General features: G+C 33.2%; 1 protein-coding gene and 1 long non-coding RNA gene across 7 annotated transcripts in view; one reads left to right on the forward strand and one right to left on the reverse strand.

The window, feature by feature from the left end:
- Positions 1–871, forward strand: part of LOC141507322 (uncharacterized) — a 59,516-nt gene extending 58,645 nt beyond the window's left edge. The window contains exon 3 of the long non-coding RNA XR_012474119.1: positions 631–871. This is a non-coding gene — a long non-coding RNA (uncharacterized LOC141507322). The remainder of the gene's footprint in view (positions 1–630) is intronic.
- The window catches only part of PIK3CB (phosphatidylinositol-4,5-bisphosphate 3-kinase catalytic subunit beta), a 160,030-nt gene that overhangs the window by 57,468 nt on the left and 81,751 nt on the right, over positions 1–20,811 (reverse strand). For all 6 annotated transcript variants that reach the window (XM_074214881.1, XM_074214879.1, XM_074214876.1 and 3 more), the window contains 5 exons: positions 18,730–18,955; positions 13,489–13,712; positions 10,225–10,404; positions 7,775–7,945; positions 5,768–5,845 (listed from right to left, as the gene is read on the reverse strand). In XM_074214881.1, coding sequence (XP_074070982.1) covers positions 5,768–5,845; positions 7,775–7,945; positions 10,225–10,404; positions 13,489–13,712; positions 18,730–18,955 — 879 coding nt within the window. The remainder of the gene's footprint in view (positions 1–5,767; positions 5,846–7,774; positions 7,946–10,224; positions 10,405–13,488; positions 13,713–18,729; positions 18,956–20,811) is intronic.

The raw sequence follows: 20,811 nt of genomic DNA on the forward strand, positions 1-20,811 counted from the left end.
CTGCATCAGCACCTCAAATTCAACATGACCAAAATAAAAGTCATTTCATTTTTTCTATTACATTTTCTTGATTAATCTATATACTCAATCAATAGCCAAATTTTGTAATTTCTCTCTCTAACGTATGTCTTCCACATATTCCATTCTTTCCATTTACAGACCATGACCTTATCTGGCTTATCTTTCTAACTGGATTTCCTGCCTCAATTTCCCTTATCATTTGCATCCACTCTCAAAAATAGTTGCCAAAGCAATTTTCTTAATGCAAGGAATGGCCATTTCACTGCTTATACAAACTAAAGTGATTTTCTATACTTTTGAAGATTAAGGTCATATTCTTCAAAATATGATGCATTCTTATCTTTCAATATTGTTACATTCAATACATTCTACTTTCCATAAACTCCATTTTGGTGCATTTGCAGAAGTATTTCCTAATGCCTGATGAAAGGCACTTGCTCCCACCTTCCAACTTTTATGATTTGTGGGTTTCCTTTGGATGCCATCTTATTGAAGGTTATTGCTGATGTTCTGATTTATCTATTTCACTGAGTCCCTCATCCCCCACCCTTTAGAATGTAAGATTGTTGAAGGTGAAAGTGATTTAGGTTTTTCTTTGTACTCCCTCAGCTTAAGAGAGAATCATGACCATAGATTCACAGCTGGAAAATCCTCTACAGGCTACTGAGTCCAATCTCTTCATTCAACAGATGAGGAAATTGAAGATTAGAGATGTTAAGCAACTTGGCAAGAACCACACAACTAAATGTGTATCTGATGAAGAATTTGAGTTCAGGCTTTCCTAACTCCAAGGCAAATACTCTATCCATTTTGCACTTTAACTGTCACAATATTTGGTTCATAATAAACAGTTGACAAATGTTTTCTGTTTGATTAACTGACATGTGGAAGGGGAATGGGACAAGGGAGAAATAGCAGTAAAGGACAAAAGTTGAGGCAAAGCAGATTTAGGGGAGGAGCCAAGATGGTGGCAGGAGAAGAGCCTCTCTTAGGTGCTCTCTTCAAAATATTTCAAAAACCTTACAATTATGACTCTAACTAAATTATTGAGAGACAGAATCCACAGAAAGATCCAGTGAGTCAATTCTCCAGTCCAAGGTAACCTGTAAAATAGTGGGAAAATTCTGTTCTACAGGGCTGGAGGGACTGTACTATGCAAGAACAAAGAAACTTAAGCTTCCTGGGAACAGCCCCAGGGCACCTGGGAGTGCTGGCTCCCTGCAGCAGAAGTAGTTTCCTGACCAACACCCTGGGGAGCACCAAGCGCCAACTTGGAAGATCAGCAGGGATACCTCTGCCAGAGTGAGCTCAAAGCCCAGGCCTTCAGGATAGAAGCAGCACTCAGTGCAGCTCAGATCCCAGGAAATGGAAGCAGGCCTGAGGAACTGCCCAGCAGGAGCCTCCAGGCAACGGCACCCTGAGTGCTCAGCCCACAGAAGGTAACGGAATGGAGGGAGACTGCCGAGGTCTGTCCTCTGTCCTTGGAACAGGACTCTGGGGCTTTGAACACATTCAGATCCCAGTTGCAGTCTAGGCCTCCCATTGAGCAAGGATCCCCCTCACAGCAGAGGGGTGAGCTTGTGGTCATTCACAAACCAGGAGAGAGCAGAGTCTCACACACTGAGGTCATTACAGGGGGGTCCACCAATAATACTCAAAAGTTCAGGGTGCACCCCAAAACCAGGCATAGACTGAGGAAGTGAATAAACAGAAAAGAAAAAGCAGGAACCTGACAATAGACAATTACTTTGGTCCCATGGAAGACCAAACCACACAATCAGAAGATGAAAAAGTCCAAGCTTCTGCATCTAAAGACTTGAAGAAATATAGAAATTGGGCTCAGGCTATGACAGAGCTCAAAAAAGATAAGGGATTTAGAAGAAAAATTGGGAAAAGAAATGAGAGAGATACAGGAAAAAACATGAAAACGAAGTCAGCAGTTTAGTCAAGGAGTTCCAAAAAATGCTGAAGAAAATAACATGATAAAAACCAGTTTAGGTCAAATGGATAAAACAGTTCAAAAAGTTATTGAGGAGAAGAATGCTTTAAAAAAGCAAAATTGGCCAGATGGAAAAGAAATTAAGAAAGCTTTCTGAGGAAAATAAATCCTTCAGATGTAGAATGGAGCTAAAGGAAGCTGATGACTTTGCGAGAAATCAGGTCACAATAGTTGGTCACAATAGTTCCCAGGAAGCTTAAATTTCTTTGTTCACCAAAAGAATGAAAAATTAGAAGAAAATGTGAAATATCTCATTGAAAAAACAACTGATCTGGAAAAACAGATCCAGTAAAGATAATTTAAAAATCATTGGGATACCTGAAAGTCATGATCAGGAAAAGAACCTTGACCTCATTTTAAAAGAATTTCTACAGGGAAATTAAATTACCCTGATAACCTAGAAGCAAAGGGTAAAATAAAAATTGAGATCCCCCCCCAGAAAGAGATCCCCCCAAAAACAACACATAGGAATATTATACCCAAGTTCCAGAACTCCCAAGTCAAAGAAAAAATATTACAAGCAGCCAGAAAACACCATTCAAATATTGTGGAGCTGCAGTCAGGATCACATAGGACTTAGCAGCAACTATGTTAAGGGTTTGTAGGGCTTGAAATATAATATTCCAGAAGGCAAAAGAGCTTGGAATGCAACCAAAAATCAACTACCCAGCAAAACTGAACATCCTCTTCCAGGGGAAAAGATGGACTTTCAATGAAACAGGGGAAAATTCAAATGTTCCTGTTGAAATGAGCAGAGCTGAACAGAAATTTTGACCTTCAAGTACAGGACTTAGGTGAAGCACAGAGAGTGGATGAGAAGGGTAAATTATGAGGGACTTAATGATGATGAACTGCATGTATTCCTGCGTGGAATGATGATACTGATAATATTCACATGAACCTTCTCATTTAATAGAACAGGTAGGAGGAGCTTTTATAGATGAGGCCCAGGAAAGAGCTAAATTTGCAGATATAATACATTGTAAAAATGGAGTCAATGGGTGAAAAGGAAATGTACTGAGAGAAGCTATTTCATATAAAAGATATTTCACATAGATTTTGCAAAGGTACGGAAGGGAGGAAGGTGAGGAGGAATGAGGAAGCCTTTATTCTCATCAGAAATGGCTCAGAGAGGAAACAGCATGCACACTCAATAGGGTATAGACATCTAGAAGCAAAAGGAGAGAAGGGGGACAGGGGGAGGGGAGGTGGGGATGTGATTTTGGGTAGATCTTGGCAGAGGATAGTCAGATATGACACATTTTATTTTTTACTTTTTTCAAGGTGCTGGGATTGGGTGGTCTTTATGGGCCAGTTGGTTGCTAGGTCTTGGGGATGGGATGTGGGCTTGGGGCATCTTGGCCTTAGGGCTGGTACTCTGTCTGCTGCGGCATTTGGCTGCCCCCACAGCCCATTTTTGAAGAGGGACAGAGTGAAAGGAGAGAGAAAATACAACAGATGATAGTGGGGAGGAATGGATGGAGGGAATTACAATCAGCAACAGCAACTGTGGAAAAATATGGAAGTATTACTTATGATAAAGAAAGTGACCCACCCAAGACTGAGCTGGTGGTACCAGAACACAGACTGAAACACATTTTTTCCTCTTTTACTTTATTTTTCATGAGGTTTTATATATTTGTGGGGGAAGGGGTATTATGTTTACTCTTAAACAAGAATATTTTAGTAATGTGTAAATAAATTAAAGAAAAATAAAAAAATAAAAATTTTTAAAAAAAAAGAAAAGAAAAGCAGATTTAAGTTCACTAAAAAGGGAAAGCTACCCTAAATTTGAAAATGATGTTTTTGTAAATAGTGGATATTTTCTCATCTGGAAATCTTCACATGAAGGATGGATGATCAAATTATAAGGGAAACTAGACAGGCAACATTATAGAGGGGTCAACCACCTCCAAATTCAACTCTCAGAGAACCTAAGCTAGTGAATTGTTCTTTGCTTTCAGGGAATCAAAGAGGAAACACTGCATTATGAAGGACATCTCTTGGGGGAGGCTTCATTCCCTGGATCACCCCTTCATCTTTTATTTTATTGTTACCCTCCCTTTGAAATTTAATTAGTGAATCTGAAGTAGTACAAGTTACTAAATTGTTCATTGTTTTTACTAGCAATTCCATTAATGAAAACATTTTTTAAAGAAATAATTTTCAATGGGAAAGAATCTCCATGTACAAAATTATTCATAGAAGCAGTAATTATGATAAAAAAACCAGAAAATATATGCCAAGAGATTACAAAAATGGCTACAAAATAACAGAATATTATTACTAAATAACAAATGATAAATGTTTCAGATAAACATAAAACTAATCTGAAGTGAAGCTAAATAAAAAAGGTACGAGCAAGAAAATTACAAACACAATAATGTAAATAGCTAAAGAGGAAAAAATTGTTACAAATACAAAAAGAAAATGTTGCTATCACACTAGCAAGGTTAAATGGCATTATCTTGCTTTCTGTTATCAAATGATAAAATACCAAAATAAAATCTAGAAAGTGAAATGATTAATAAGTCACAATCATATTTTATTTTATTTTATTTTTTTAAGGTTTTTGGAAGGCAAATGGGGTTAAGTGGCTTGCCCAAGGCCACACAGCTCGGTAATTATTAAGTGTCTGAGACTATATTTGAATGCAGGTACTCCTGACTCCAAGGCCAGTGCTTTATCCACTATGCCACCTAGCCGCCCCAAGTCACAATCATATTATTGTGTTCTTTTAGTTAATGGTTTTTAGTGACTATACCTTGTGATAAGGGGAAATAATTTGATTATTTCTTTTTTTTTCTTTAGGTTTTTGCAAGGCAAACGGGGTTAAGTGGCTTGCCCAAGGCCGCACAGCTAAGCAATTAAGTGTCTGAGACCGGATTTGAACCCAGGTACTCCTGACTCCAAAGCCGGTGCTTTATCCACTATGCCACCTAGCTGCCCCTATTTGATTATTTCTTAGAAGGTTTCTGTCTATACATAAACTAAAAAAAAATTTAGTTCTTTTGGAAAGGAAATAGCATTCAAAAGGCATTCAATATAAGCACTAATGGAATTGAAATTTTGATTTAAAATTTTGGGGGAATCTATAGCATTTTAATTGCTATTAGACCTTTATATCAATGAATAAAGTCAACACACTGGTTGTTTTTGGCAAGTGTTTCTAAGTATTCCATCATGCTAGAAATAGCATGGACTAACTGAATGGCTTCCATGCATTTGAGTAATATTCAATTATCTGTCAAACAAAAAAAGGGAAAATGCATACTTTATACTTTCAGAGATAAAATGTCTTAAGGTTTTTATCAAATTGTGTAGAATTGCACAATGAATTCATGTATTAACAGTTTGTGGTCTGTGATGCAGTCATCTTTTTTCTTCTAGGAAATGATACTACATTTTCTGTGTTCAGCATGTTTAAAAAAATGAAATGGTGTAAACTGGGGTAGGTGAGTAATAAGAGTTTGGCTTGCTTTGTATAAACAAGTGATCCAACTTCTTGATCTTTAATGCCTATATAGGATCATCACTGAAATTAATCTTTATAAATTGGAAAAAAATTTAGATAACTGTAAAATCTATACAATGGCTTAAATCTAATTTTAGTTGGTCTAGTCCCAGTTAGCCACAAAGACATTAGGCAAATAATAAACATCCATGACAAAATTTAACAGCTGCTAATCAAGTTATTTAAATGATCCATTAAATGATAGGTTAATTCCAAGATTAGATAACACTTACTTTAACAGTTTCTTCTGTGTTCAGCTTAGTCCCTTTAACCAATATAATTTGGAAGGGCTGGGTATTCTCCCAAACACTCTATGAAAGAAAAAAATTAAATAAATCATAAAATTGTAAAGATTCTGTGCAAAGCAAATCATTACATTAACAATAAGAAGCAAAGGAAACTGAAAACTTTAGAAAAAAATCTTCTGTAAAATATCTAATAAAAATCTGAAGTACAAGATGTGAATAAACAGTTCTCAAAGTGAAAATTATAAAGTATGAACAATCATTTGGAAAGTAGCTGAAAAATATAGAAAAAAAGAAATGAAAATAAAAAAGCTTTTGGTATCATCACACACCCATCAAGTTGGTAGAAGGGACAAAACATGGAAATAGTACTGAAGGGCTGTTGATAAGACACCTGTCTGATTGAACTGTGAATTATTTTGGAAAACAATGTAAGCATTGTAACAAAGATAACAACAATATCCACAGCAGTTGACTCAGATTTTCCTGGTAGGTACATAATATTCCAAAGAGGTGAAAGAAAGAGAAGTCCCATTACTTATAGCATCAGTCTTGTAACACAGGAGAAATAGAAAAAAGTAGGTATCCACTGATTGGAAGTGAGTAAACAAATTGTGTTATACTAAAACAACATATAGGTGAAATATAGAAAGGTATTATGAATTAATACAAAGAAAAACAAATGTAATTTAAAAAAGTTTTACATAATTTTACAACAATCAAAAGTAAAAAAAAAAATCAAAAACAAAAAAGAGAAGTTGAACTCCAATTATGACCAGACTTGGTCATAGTGAAAAGAAAATCTACCTCTTTGCTTGTTTTGAAGCAAGGTGGCAGAGGGCTATTTATATGGAACATTTCTTAAAAGCTTAAACTCTACTGTTGTGCTGATTAGTTTTGCTGAATTTCATTCCTCCTATCTTTTTTATTATTTTTATTCTAATAATTCTGGATATAATTCTGGATTCTAATTCTTCTGGATAGAAGAAAAGGGCTAAATCCAGAAATGAAGGGGAGATTAAAAAATAATAATAATAATAATTTTCAAATAGTGACAGTCTTTTTTAAAGTAATGAAATATTTTGCACTGATTAGGGAATATTCCTAGCAGACATGATCAATACTGACAAGAAAGTATTTAACATAAATTATATTAAATACACAGACACGTGTGTGTGCATGTATGCATAAAAGCACACAAATGTACAGGCTGGAGAGTTGGGGAAAGAAGAGAAGATCAAACCATGACTTTAAGGAGAATGGGACATGATAGGGAATAGAGGAATACCATCTGACATTTTTTCAAACCAGTATTTGGAATTTGGAACAGGCATCCTGAAATTTTCAAGTTCTTAAAATATGGAATGTACAATCATTTAAAGAAAGAAGCCAGTAGGACTCAACGATATCTTCTTTTTGTTCTTAGAATAATACAAGTGTAATAATTTATATAAGAGAATCTGAAAAGATGATCTTATTAGCAGGTTCAATATATTTAAGAGAGAGCTATCTCATAGCCATTGGCAGGTTAAAAAGTATTTAAAAGGAGCCTTATACTTCTAGTCAAAAGCTGAAAACATCACTACTACTAACATCTTAGCAGAAAAGATATTAACTTAGTTGTGACTGGTACTGAGAATTTAACTTAACTCTTCAATCAAATGACTTGGACTGCACACTGTCAAACAATCTTAGACTCTCTGATGCAACTATCTTTCCTTTAAAAAATGTAAACATAAGAGTAAAATCACAAATATAGAAATAAATCTTGACCAAAATGTAGCTTTAGCAGTTTAAAATAATAGATGGGAGGAAAATTCAAATAACAGCCAAATTTTTTTTAAAGATAAGAATTTAGAAAGACAAGTTATTAATAAAAATGAGTCTTTTGATTCTTAGTGTGATAAGAGAAGAAATGGGGGAAAAAAATCAAGGACTGAAATGAAAAAGCTGTACATTCTTTAGGATCACCTAAAGATGAAAAGTTCAACTCACAGAAATTAATCTTGTTTTTTTTGGCGGCAGTGGAAGAGGAAGGTTGGATGAGTCTCGATTTATGGCAGCTTCTATGGCAATCATTTCCTGTTCACACATCTTCTTTATATTGCAACATTCAACAAGAGTGAGTTTGGGAAGAGTTCTATTCATGACACATTTCCGGATATACTGAAATAGCAAAGAAGACAATTTCACAAAGTGAAAATATGTTCTATCTTTTCAACACAGTAGTTTCATAAAATTTTTAAATCAAGAATCAAGTTAGCCAGAAAATTGGAATCTGAAATTTGAATTAATACAGAGTTCCTGAAAAAGAATCCAATTGAAAGTGATTTACAGGGGTGGCTAGGTGGCGCAGTTGATAGAGCACCGGCCTTGGAGTCAGGAGTACCTGAGTACTTAATAATTACCTAGCCGTGTGGCCTTGGGCAAGCCAATCAACCCCACTGACTTGCAAAAACTAAAAAAAAAAAAAGTGATTTACATTCATAAGTCCAAAATATTGCAAAATTTTAGAAATTTTTCCCTTTTATATCAATCAACTGAAACTTTAAATGATTCAATCAGATCATTAATAATAACAAAGATTAAGACAAAAGAATATGCAAGAAGTAACAAGGAAACATTTATGACTTGGAATTTTTCCAAGATTAAAGAAAACTCTTATTTTTGCTAAATTTACTTAAATTTGTTTTCTGATTTATGATACATTGAATTGAATACCATTTTTCAAACTCCTTTAGCTATTCAACCAATGCATTTTTTATTTTTTAACCAAAATCAAATTATTTTGATGACTTCTGAATTATAGTACAATTTGAGGTATGGGAAATGCTCTTTTCCCTAATATTTATTCACTATTGCTTTTACATTCTAAACCTTTTATTTTTCCAAAGAGATTCTGTTTCTATTTTATAGAATTCCATGAAGTATCTTCCCTTCTCACTTTCATAATTTAAAACTATAGATTACTTAGGAATATTTCATAATGCTGGGAAAACTAAAGCATTTTGACAGAAATTAGACCAGAAGCAGAAAGAATGAATACTATATTGTTGAATTACTATTATCTAAATATTAATGGCATCTGTCATTAAAATTCACTTTTAAAGTTTTTCCTGGCTAATTGTACTATATTATGAATGTAAAAGTGAAACTTGTAATAAGAGAAGCAAAGATGAAGGAAGTAGTAACCAGATGATAACTTCCTGAGGACCAAACTAAGACTAACATTTTGTATCCCCTATTATATTAAGTCTACTATTGCCTTAGAAAAAAATCTAAAGAATGGGCAAGAAGATCAAAAGATTAATGAAGTGTATTCAAGATGAATATACTGAAACAAAAAGGTCAGCATAATTCTATCCATTTTAGATTAAAAATATAAGCAGAAGTTGTACAATGTTAATAAAGAATGGGGTTTTTGTAGGTTTTTTTTTTTGCAAGGCAATGGGGTTAAGTGGCTTGCCCAAGGCCACATGGCTAGGTAATTATTACATGTCTGAGGCTGGATTTGAACTCAGGTACATCTGACTCCAGGGCTGGTGCTCTATCCACTGCGCCACCTAGCCCCGCCCAAGAAAGAATGTTAATCAGAAAATCTACATTTCTCAATAGCATAAAGAAATAATGTTACATTTAAATTCAGTGGCATAAGAAAAATATAGACAAATGGAAATATTTAGGAAAATAATATTTTGTACTACTCTGGGCCTTGTATTATCAATTATGTAAATAATTTGTTAATATTAACATCAATATAATTCAAAATTTTTATCAATGCAAGGACCACTCACAATTCCAGAGGTTTAGTGAAGATTCATCATACCTAGTTATTGAGAGAAGTGATAGACATAAGATATGCTAAGACATACATTTTTGGACCAATTTAAGGTAGTAATTTGTTTTTTTTTTACTATAAATATTTGTTATAAGAGATTTGTTTGTCTCTTTTTCCTTTTTTTTCCTAGGAGTGGTGGTGGTGGTAAGACTAGCATAAAAGGTGAAGAGAAGAGAAAATAAGAAAATGAAGAGGGAAGTAATAAAGCTTATCTTTTTTTAAAGATATGCACAAAAGACAACAGAAAGAATTACAGAAGTAGGACATACTTGAAAGTTACATGTTGGAATTTGTTAATATATTGAAAAGGAAAGGGGTAACTAGGTGACATAGTGCAGAAACACTGGCCCTGGAGTCAGGAGGGTGAAGTTTAAATTTAGCCCTAGAAACTTATTAGTGTATGATACTGGTCATGTCATTAAATCCTAATTGCCTTGAGGAAAAAAAGAAAGGAAAGCAAGAAGCACTTAAGAATAATTAAGTTTCACATAAAATATTTTTACCATATTCTACAATGGATATATAAATATTCATTTTATTTGCTGTTTGTTAAGTTTGTTTTTTTAAATGTTTAATCTAAAAGTTTATTTTTAAATTATAACAATACCTGAAACTGAATTAATGGGTGATCACCAAACACATATTCTAGTCTCCCACTGACTTGTAGCACATAGTCATAGGGATCAACTTCATCTTCTTTCCCATGGATAGTCAACCGTTTTCGGATTGCCAACTCACTTAGCTTGATGGGATTCATATTAGGAGATATTTGGAAACTAAATACATCCTTTAAAAAAGAGACAGCAAGTTATGAAATAATAAAATACTGCATTTATCATACTGAAAACCATTTTTGCCACAATACCAGTCAAAACTAAGTACCCTAAGTTTCCAATTATTTTCCCATTATTTATTTGCTTCTCTGTACTTGAAAAGACAATATCAACTCCAAAATACATTTCCCAATTAGAGTGAAAAACAATAATGACTTCCAAATGAGAGTGAATTTATAACTTCCAAAGTTTCCAGACCTTCTATGAAGGCAATAGTTCCACTAAACACTATTGGAAGGATCATATATACACTAATATTTTCATTTCTAGGTATTACATTATAAATGAAACCTTGAGAAAAGTCAGGAGCCAAGGAGTCAAGATCTAGAAATGAGGCCAAACAAAAAACAGTGACAAATCTGGAAATGTTTACATTAGAGAAGGCTACATTTAAATACATGATGAGTTTTAATTGACAGAATAGACAATAGAAATTGCAAAAGCCAGAATGAGAACTATTCATCATGAACTTCAATAATCTCAGTAGCTAAGAAACAATGTTAACAATTAGAATTATCCAACACAGCATGGTGGAGTTGAAAATTTCTTATAATTAAACACATTTAAACAAGGCCTTGTTGACCATATACATGTTATACTGTGGGTCTCTTGTAATGCATTAGGAAGTTGAATCAGATGGATACTAAGGTTCCTATTCCAATTAAGACTAGGTACAAAAGGCTGCATAATGCTATTCAACCAGGAAGAAAAATTAGTTTAAAGATAAGTTATGTAACATGCCCTTTTTAATATCTGTATGAGAGAGTAAGTTCCATCTGTACCTTTTTAGAATAAAGAAATCAAAATTTCAAAAATTTCTCCCTGATGCTTTCATTCAAAATTTCCTCCAGTTCAGAATAAACTGAAAAATGATAGATATTAGAAAACTGTTGAAAAAGTCAATATTTAGGGGTAGCTAGGTGGTGCATTGGATAGAGCACCAGCTCTGGAATCAGGAGGACATGAGTTCAAATTCTATCTAAGACACTTAATAATTATCAAGGTGTGTGGCCTTGGGCAAGTAACTTAACAACCCCCCCCCAAAAAAGTTAATATTTAAACATGTCCATTTGATGAATAGAGAAGGTAAAGAGGAGAAAGAGAAAAGTATGATTTAAAAGTCAATTTTTAGACTCCAAAGATTTGTTTTACTTTCCGACCTGAGCAATACCACAACTGGTTTTACTTTTACTTCAGCAATACAACCAATGGTTTAATGTGAAACAGGAACTACTGAAATTGTTTTTCAACCATCAGACAACCTGAAAATCATTTCTCAAAGCACTATTTTATACTTTCCTAACTGTGATATCAATGGAAACAGGGGAAGGGAACAATGAAGAATACTACCACAAAAAAATGGGATGAAACTTTACCTAACTACTTTCCTGTCTCAATTTTATTTACATTTATGAATTTTTGTTTGCTAATCAATTTTCAAAGTAAGGCTGTCTCTACTTTTATGATGCAAGCAATCCTTGAAAATGCATTATAAAGCAAATTATCGTTAAATAGATTGAGCATATGTGTAGTAGTATAGTCCTTTTGCATTTCTGTTCCTATACATATTTGGCATCATTTGTAGAGACCATGAGATAGGAAATAATGAATTTTAAGCATCAGATACCATGGAATGAGTAAAATGGCAAAGTTTAGCCTAAAAGTGGAGAGGAAATGAAGAGTCTGCTAGATTCTATATTATCTTCTATGCTTCACTGGACATTATGTTTCCTCCTTTGTTAAAAAAAAAGATAGGAAATCTGATAGACCCAGTTCTTCTCAGCAGGTCAATGATCAAAGACAATTCAAAAAGATTTGGTTTTGTTTTTCTTTTTTATGTTTTTGCAAGGCAGTGGGGTTAAATGACTTGCCCAAAGTCACACAACTAGGTAATTATTAAGTGTCTGAGGCCGGATTTGAACTCAGGTCTTCCTGACTCCAGGGCCGGTGCTCTATTTACTGTGCCACTTAGCTGTCCCTCCTTTTTTTTTTAAGAAAAATTTGAGTTTTACAATTTCCCCTGTATTCTACCTATCTCTTCTAAAAGACTTGTGATAGAAAATTCATTCATATTCAGAAAAAGAACTATGAAATCTGAATGCAGACCAAAATATGCTATTTTTACTTTTTTGTTTTTGTTTTTGCAAGGCAATGGGTTTAAGTGGCTTGCCCAAGGCCACACAGCTAGGTCATTAAGTGTCTGAGGCCAGATTTGAACTCAGGTACTCTTGACTCCAGGGCCAGTGCTCTATTCACTACACCACCTAGCTGCTCCTATTTTCACTTTTTAAAAATTTGTTTTATGTTTTTTCTTTCCCTTTCTCATGGTATTTTCCCCTTGTGCTCTGATTCTTCTTTCATAACATGAGTAATGTGCAAATTCGTTTAACATAGCTGTACATGTATAATCTTTATCAGACTACTTGCTGACATAGGGAGTAGGGGGAAGGAAAAAAGTTGTAAACCTCAAAAATCTTACAGAAAATGAATGTTGAAAACTATAGTTACATATAATTGGAAAAAATAATAAAGATTTTTAAAAGTTAAAAAAATAGGAAATGAGTTTTTCTGCCTAAGAATAACTCCACATAGCCCTGGCAAATATCTGTTGAAAAACATGGATCCTAGGGGCAGCTAAGTGATGCAGTGGATAAAGCACCGGCCCTGGAGTCAGGAGTACCTGAGTTCAAATCAGGCCTCAGACACTTAATAATGACCTAGCTGTGTGGCCTTGGGCAAGCCACTTAACCCCATTGCCTTGCAAAAAAAAAAAAAGAAAAGAAAAGAAAAGAAAAACATGGATCTTAATGAAAAAAATTTATTTGATAACTAGCAATTTAATCAAAAATCTAAACAATGATGTTGAATTATATTTTCTTCATTTCTAGGTTATAGAGGAATATAACATTCATTTGACTTACAATCCTAAGAAGTCAATAAATGGGTTATGAATAACCTCCAAGGTTAATAGTGAAATCCCAATTAGTGGAAATTTCCAAGTGAAAATGTTAAGAATTGCATTAGAATCATGAGCACACCTGGCAATTTTCAAAATGGACAGCTACCACAAGATTTCCACCATAAAGTTTATCTTCTAGGTTTTCAGGAATAGAAGGTTCTTGTTCTGGTGGGTAAGTGTGCTTTAACCAATCCATCCAAGACAATCCCACAAGGGACTGGATTTTTTCTTCACTGAACTGGCGCATTTTACTTCGGAACTCAATCACCTCAGGATCTTGCAGGGCATCAAACTCTTGAAGACCTAAATGAATTCAAAATAGGGTGATCACTTAACTTGTCAATCAAATGAAAATATTAAAGTTAATATGTGGATATATAAAATTCTCAGAGTAGTAAAAGAAAGAAAAACAATTATATTTTGAGAACTATCAAGAACTACTAAAAATATTAAACTTCATAAACTTAAACTTTAGTAAGAAATTTGTTGAAAAATCCAACATTAAGGATCTACATCACAAAAAAACAGACTAGAAAGAGATATTATTTCAGTTCCTATTTCTAGATGAGGTTTTAGTATTTTTTTCAGGTTTTTGTAAGGCAATGGGGTTAAGTGGCTTGCCCAAAGGCCACACAGCTAGGTAATTATTAAGGGTCTGAGGTCCTCCTCAGTCCTCCTGACTCCAGGGTTGGTGCTCTATCCACTGTGCTACCTAGCTGCCCCAATTTTAATATTTTTTTTAAAAACTGTTTACAGACTTTAGTCATCAAGGTGAGAAGTTTCTATCATGTTTTGGGCACTAAATATGTGTCAAGAAATTTGTATGTAAATTGGAATTTCAAACAGCAGCTATCATGCTTATACACTGAAAATATTAAGTATGCAACTGAGTAAAATATTCCATTTTTCTGTATTTAATGAGGAATCACTCCTGCTTCAAAATGTTATTAAAGCTTCTAAGTCTGTGATTATTCTAATAAATCAGTTCAAGAAATGTCTAAAAATATAATTAACTGAATATTAAAATTTGGATTTGGAGATTAAAACAAAATCTGACTGAGAAGATCCTATATTAACATAAAATCAACATGAATTTGGTGATCAATAGACTGTCCTTCTGAAAGAATGTGTTCTTCTTTCTATATTATTGTCCAACTAACAATCAGTCATAGAATGGGATCAAACATATCTGAATTTACGATATTTGAAAGGGGGAACTGTGTTTCATTCAATTTTTATTCTCAGTACATAGTATGTACTTAATAAATACTTTATTAATAACTGATTGTAATAAGATCATGAAATTAAGAGTTGGAAGATTTGAGAACATTTAGTTTGATCCTGTGGTTTCAAAGATTCAAAGTAGAAGTCATTGAAGAAAAGTAAAATACTTAGGAATCTGTTGATAATTTTGTTGATTGCCCAACCAAATCCTTTGGATCAGCTTAAACAGAAGTCACTCTTCAAAAAAGGGAAGACTACATACCTACTAGCAAGAGTTGGATGGAATTATTTTGTATAAAAACAGAGACTTGTCTTAAAAAATCTGTCAAATAGACATTTTCTAGATTTCTTAAAAAAATATCATTAAGTATTTCTTGACTAAATTTAATTATTTTTTAGGTTTTTGCTAGGGAAATGGGGTTAAGTGGCTTGCCCAAGGCCACACAACTAGGTAATTATTAAGTGTCTGAGACCGGATTTGAGCCCAGCTACTCCTGACTCCAGGGCCGGTGCTTTATCCACTGCACTACCAAGCCGCCCCTTGAATTTAATTTTTTTAAAAGGATACATCTCTTATCTTTCTATTACAGGTTTATCATAATATAAGCTTAAGCAGTGGAAATCAAGGAATTGTTTAACAAACAAAAAATAAAAACCTTTTTAAAAAAAATTTACAAAAATGCTTCAAAGAAGTTCCTTATACTATTTCTGCTGGAATGTATAGAGATGTAGATATTATCCCATCATAGAGAACAAACAAACCAAATGATATTTTTTAGTCAAACAATATTGATCACCAAAAAAAAAAAAGATCAGACAAATAAACTTTCAGGAAAGCATATGTTTAGACTTGTTAGTTCAGTTGTATCAGTAAAGATTCCATTGTCTACTTGTGGGTCCAGAGGCAGCAAGGAAGAGGCAACAAGCTTGCTCCTTAAGTCTAAACAGAAGTTACAGTCTCACCAATTGTTTATTGTTTTAGCAGGAGGAATGACCTCATGAGTCCCTAAATTGTGTTTATCTCATTATGCAATCTGCAACTGTAACACTTAACTTATGAATTATTTTTTGAATGAAAGTTCATTCTAGATTTTACTGGAATTTTTTCTTAAATATATTGTTATTTTCAAAATTTGCATGTAACTTACCCATAAATTGTTTCCTAGCTATACTTAATATACATATAACTACAACTTCTAATTCATCTGGTAACCATATGTATTATGATTAACTATTAAAAATAGTGTTGACTAATAAAATAGCAAGTGCAAAGTAAGTTATAAGGGTCATTAGGAGAATGGGGTGCAGGAGGTATTTAAATTTTAATTACCAACAGTATTAAAGACAATTATAAAATTATATTTCTGACTCTTAGGCCAGAGAGAGACAAAGTTTAGATCAAATTGTACAGGCAATATAAAAGCTTAAGCTTAATTTTTATATGTCTTACATTAATGTTCCTTGGCAGGCTACAAAAAGAACTTCACTATATCAGTTGCTGAGGCTTCTAGGAGACTGATGCATCAAAAGAAAGCTGTGAAAAGGAAGTTGATCCCCCAAAAAACCTTTTAGCTGAAGTCTTAAAATAGAATGGCCAATCTTTTAAATTCTTGACCATATTTGTTTATATTTTGGCTAACTTTTCCCAAAAGCCACAATAGGTACTTAAGCTACTACCTTATTACAATGATATTTTACTTAGGGAACACAAACTGATACTAAAATTCAACTAAGAATCACATAATTTGTTTTTCTTGTTTTTTGTTTTTAGGTTTTTGCAGGGCAAACAGGGTTAAATGGATTGCCCAAGGCCACACAGCTAGGTAATTATGGTCTGAGGCTGGATTTGAACTCAGGTACTGCTGACTCCAGTGCTGGTGCTCTATCCACTGTGCCACTTAGCCACCTCAGAATCACATAATTTGTGAGGAAAATCCAATGTGAAATGAACAAACAGCCTGTTCAAAAGTCAAATATAAACGAGTTTTCCTAATGATCCAATTTTAAGATAGAAAACCCTGTTCTTCATTATCATGAAGTCAAAAATGGAAAGTGATTATTTCTCCACTGAAGCTTATAAAATGGTTAAGATAGATTCAAAGTGACAAAGAAATATGACAAAATTTACAGAAACTGATTCAGAAGGAGTTGAGCAGAACCAGAAGTACCATAATGCACAGCAACAACAATATAAGGGAGAACAACACTAAGAAGTAATAGCACTCTAATTATAAAGGCCAGAAAGAGCAATGGATGAAATTTACCTTCATTTCTCAGTAGAGAGGTAAGATGCTACAGAGGTATAATGTGGCATTCAATGAGTGGCATATATGTGCTCTGTGTCAATTTTGTTTAACTTTTTCTTTGTGACAAAAGAGAATTCAATGTCGGAAGGGAGGCAAAGGGGAAATAAAAGGCATATATAAAAATAAAAGATATCAATAAACTTAAAAATAAATTGCCTTAGAATTAGATAAGAATTAAATACAACAGTAGTTTTTTGGGGAAAGGGGTTTTCTGGGGACTGAGACTATTGTGGTAAGCCATGATTGCAAAGCTAAGAAAGATTATTTAAATAATTTTTTAATTAATCTTCTAATTTTGCAGATCACCTTAATGTCCAAACTGTTTTTACCCCTTTCTTGTCCATTGAACCATTTATTCTAATAAGACAAAAGGAATGAAAAAAAAATCATTTCATAAAAAGCAAACACATCAACCAAGCCTAACAAATGAGGGCATTATTGTGTATTCAATTTTTGCAGTTCTTTTCCAAGTAAAAGTGTCTTGGCCATTAAAAATCAGTTCAGATTAACACATCTAACTTAACACATCTACTTCAGAACTTCCACCTTCAGGAAAGTTAAATCTTTACTCATTTTCAAGGTTTAAATCACCACACTGCTTTAATCTTTAAGAAACCATATTGCTTTTACCATGAAGGTTCTTTCAGCTCTAAAGTACGAGTATGGAATGTCTGTATAAGGCTCGTGAAATCATTTGGTCTGGTGTTGCCACAGCAACCTCAGGCAAGATTTGAAATTCAATAAATTTAGGACCTTTTTTAGGGGTGAATTAATTAAATATTTTACCAAGTATAGTAGACTAATTTTTAAGCTGATAATTTTGTACAGATGAAGAACGATGTTATAAATATTCAAATGGGCCTTGGCAGAAAAAAGGTTCCCCACACCTGCTCCAAACCACACATATACTCTGTAAGAATAACCTTCCAAACTTGCATGAAATGATTCTAATGAAATGAATAGAACCAGAAGAACATTATACACACTAGCAACCACATGGGGTCATGATCAAGCATGATGGACTTGTTCATTTCAGCAGTACAATAATTAAAGACAATTTAACAGATTTGTGATGTAAAATACCATCTCTATCCAGAGAACTATAGAGTTTAAATGAAGACCAAAGCTTAATATTTTCAGTTTTTAAAAGTTGTCTTATGTATTATGTATTATGTAATTTTGTTGTCTCTCTAATGTTTTCTTTCTTCCATTTGGATGTGATTCTTCTCTTACAACATATTCAATTTCAATCTATGTTTAGCATAGTTATAAATGTAAAACATGTTATCAGACATCTTTCTGTCAGATTAAGAAAAATTGTAAAACTCAAAGCATTGCAAAAAAATTGACTGGTAAAAAACTACCCTTGTATATCATTATAAAAATAAATAAAATATTTATAAAGAATAGCCTTTCAATCTTCACTGATCACTTGAGTTATTTATTTACCCATCCACATTTAACTAGAAGTTTTGCGGGTCATTTCCATTTGTCTATTATTTTTGCCTACATGGTATGTAGAAACTAAAAACAAAATTTAGAGTTAAAATCAGATCAAAAATAAATAAGATCTTTTAGCTGAGAAATAGAGCTAAGAAGGTTTAGTAAAACAATATTTCCTTACAAGATTGATACTAAAAGTTTATTCATAATTACATGATTTTTAAAAACAAACCATACATTACATGTACTTATGTGCATAAATATATATGTATAATGAATACCTTTCTACATCTTTATATTAATAATTTTCCATATTAAAAAGAAAACAAACAAAAACTCAACATTACCTTTTCCTATGAGAACTCCAATTTTGGAGTCTAATTTTTCCCCTGGGTCACAATTTCTTGTTACCACTTTGAGAACTGGAAGAAAAGGTCTGACATCACAAAGTCTTCTTGTTTCATCTTCAAGCTCCTCATAAACAGCAGTTTGGTTTACACATGCGAACATATAAGAGTCAATTTCCATAAGAAGGTTAAACATAGGGTAGTTGTGAGCTTGCTTCCATAACATCTGTAAGTAATAATTAGACAAATTAACAGTCAATTCTACTATAACACTTGTTCTGAAAATGTAAATTCATCCCATACCTGATATATAAAGGAATGATTTGAATATAAGGAGAATTTTGAGTTTGCATATGCAACTTTTCAGCATCACTTCACAATAACTAACTACCTGTGATGTTTTCAAAATCCACTTCCACAAGCAAACTTCAGGTCTTTTTTAAGGCAAAGTGCCATTTCTGCTGTGTATCAGAAGATATAGGAGTTGTGATCAAAAAGGTTGTCCACATAGTACCCCCTCCTCCCCTATAGTCAGAGAAGTAGCAATCAAAGGCTTCTGGGAATTTCCCACTATTTATTGTAGCACTTAGGTATTCTTAGTGATTTACCACATATAAACTGTTACAATTTTTAGGTTCCTATCTTTTTTTATGTCACTGACAAAGTTTTTGAATATTGTTATCTTAATCCCACTTTCTCATACGGTCTACACATTTATGCAATTTTGTTTGGGGGAATACGTTGAGTTATGGCAAAACTGACTATATGACAAAGCAAAAACAAATCTTTATGCTCAGGTTTGTTACATCTTTCATGGTTGGAGGAAGACATTAACATTATTAATAATAATTAATAACTAATGTTGCTAACAGGGCAACTTGTCATCTCTTACAAAACCAGCAACAATCAATTCCAAAAAATAAGAAAAAGAATAATTGGCTAAAATGTATATCAATGAAACAACTGATCAAAGTAACTGAAACAAGATGCCACAAAGACACTGACAGCAAGTCCTACGTAGGTAACAAGCTACCGAAAAGGATTCAAATTTAAGTTAATTTAATTTTTTTTTAGTTTTTGCAAGCCAATGGGATTAAGTAACTTGCCCATGGTCACACAGCTAAGGAATTATTAAATGTCTGAGGTCGAATTTGAACTCAGATCCTCCTGACTCCAGGGCTGATACACTGTGCCACCTAGCTGTTCCAAGGGAATTCAAATTTTGATAGTGACAACAATAAAATCAATTCTCCAATCTCATTTGGCTAATTTCTGCCAACAATTTCTTAAGTTATAGAATTTATATACTTTTTCTTGGTTAATAGATTATTCTCAGCAAGTTAGAAGTAAGAAATAAAAAAAAAGAATGACTTAATTTTTCAAGTGAGAAGCAACATAATTCAATAAATAAGAAGTGTGGTGAAAGAGAAAAGGGCTGGATTTATTATAATCCCCATTGGACCAAATGACCTCTATCTAAAGTACTTTCTAGCTGTCTAAGATTAAAGAACTTGTTGAAGTCTATCATCAAGAGGGGCATGTTTAATCTTCAAGCTTTTAGATTCATGGTTTATAATTGTGCTGATAAAAATGTTAGTCTATACAAATCATTTTTCTCTAAGGAGTTATAGTATAAATTGTTCTGCTTATTTCACTTTTATCAACTCAAAGGTTCTAGCCAGTTTCCTCTGTAAAAGTCCATTTCATCAGTTCTTCTGGCACACTAAGATCCCATTACATTCAGAAATCACAATTTGTTTAGATATTTCTTAATGAAAGGATGACTTCAACTTTAGTTTGATAGACTTTTGACAAACATTGTATTAAATGATGAGTTATTTAGTATTTTTCCCCCCTCCTTTCATTAGAATGTGAGTACTTTGAGGACAGAGATAGTATTTTGGCCTTCCTTTGAGTTTAAGCAGTAGAACACTAATCAAATAAATTGAGTAAGTACTTGCTATTTTTATTGTACTGTCTTGGTCTACACATGAGTAATTAATTCATAAGATTTGTGACTGATCACTAAACAAATTATATGATTATACCTCTGTGTGATATGATCATTGTTCTAATAAGAAT

Source organism: Macrotis lagotis, chromosome 1 (assembly GCF_037893015.1).
Source record: "Macrotis lagotis isolate mMagLag1 chromosome 1, bilby.v1.9.chrom.fasta, whole genome shotgun sequence".
NCBI lineage: Eukaryota > Metazoa > Chordata > Mammalia > Peramelemorphia > Peramelidae > Macrotis > Macrotis lagotis.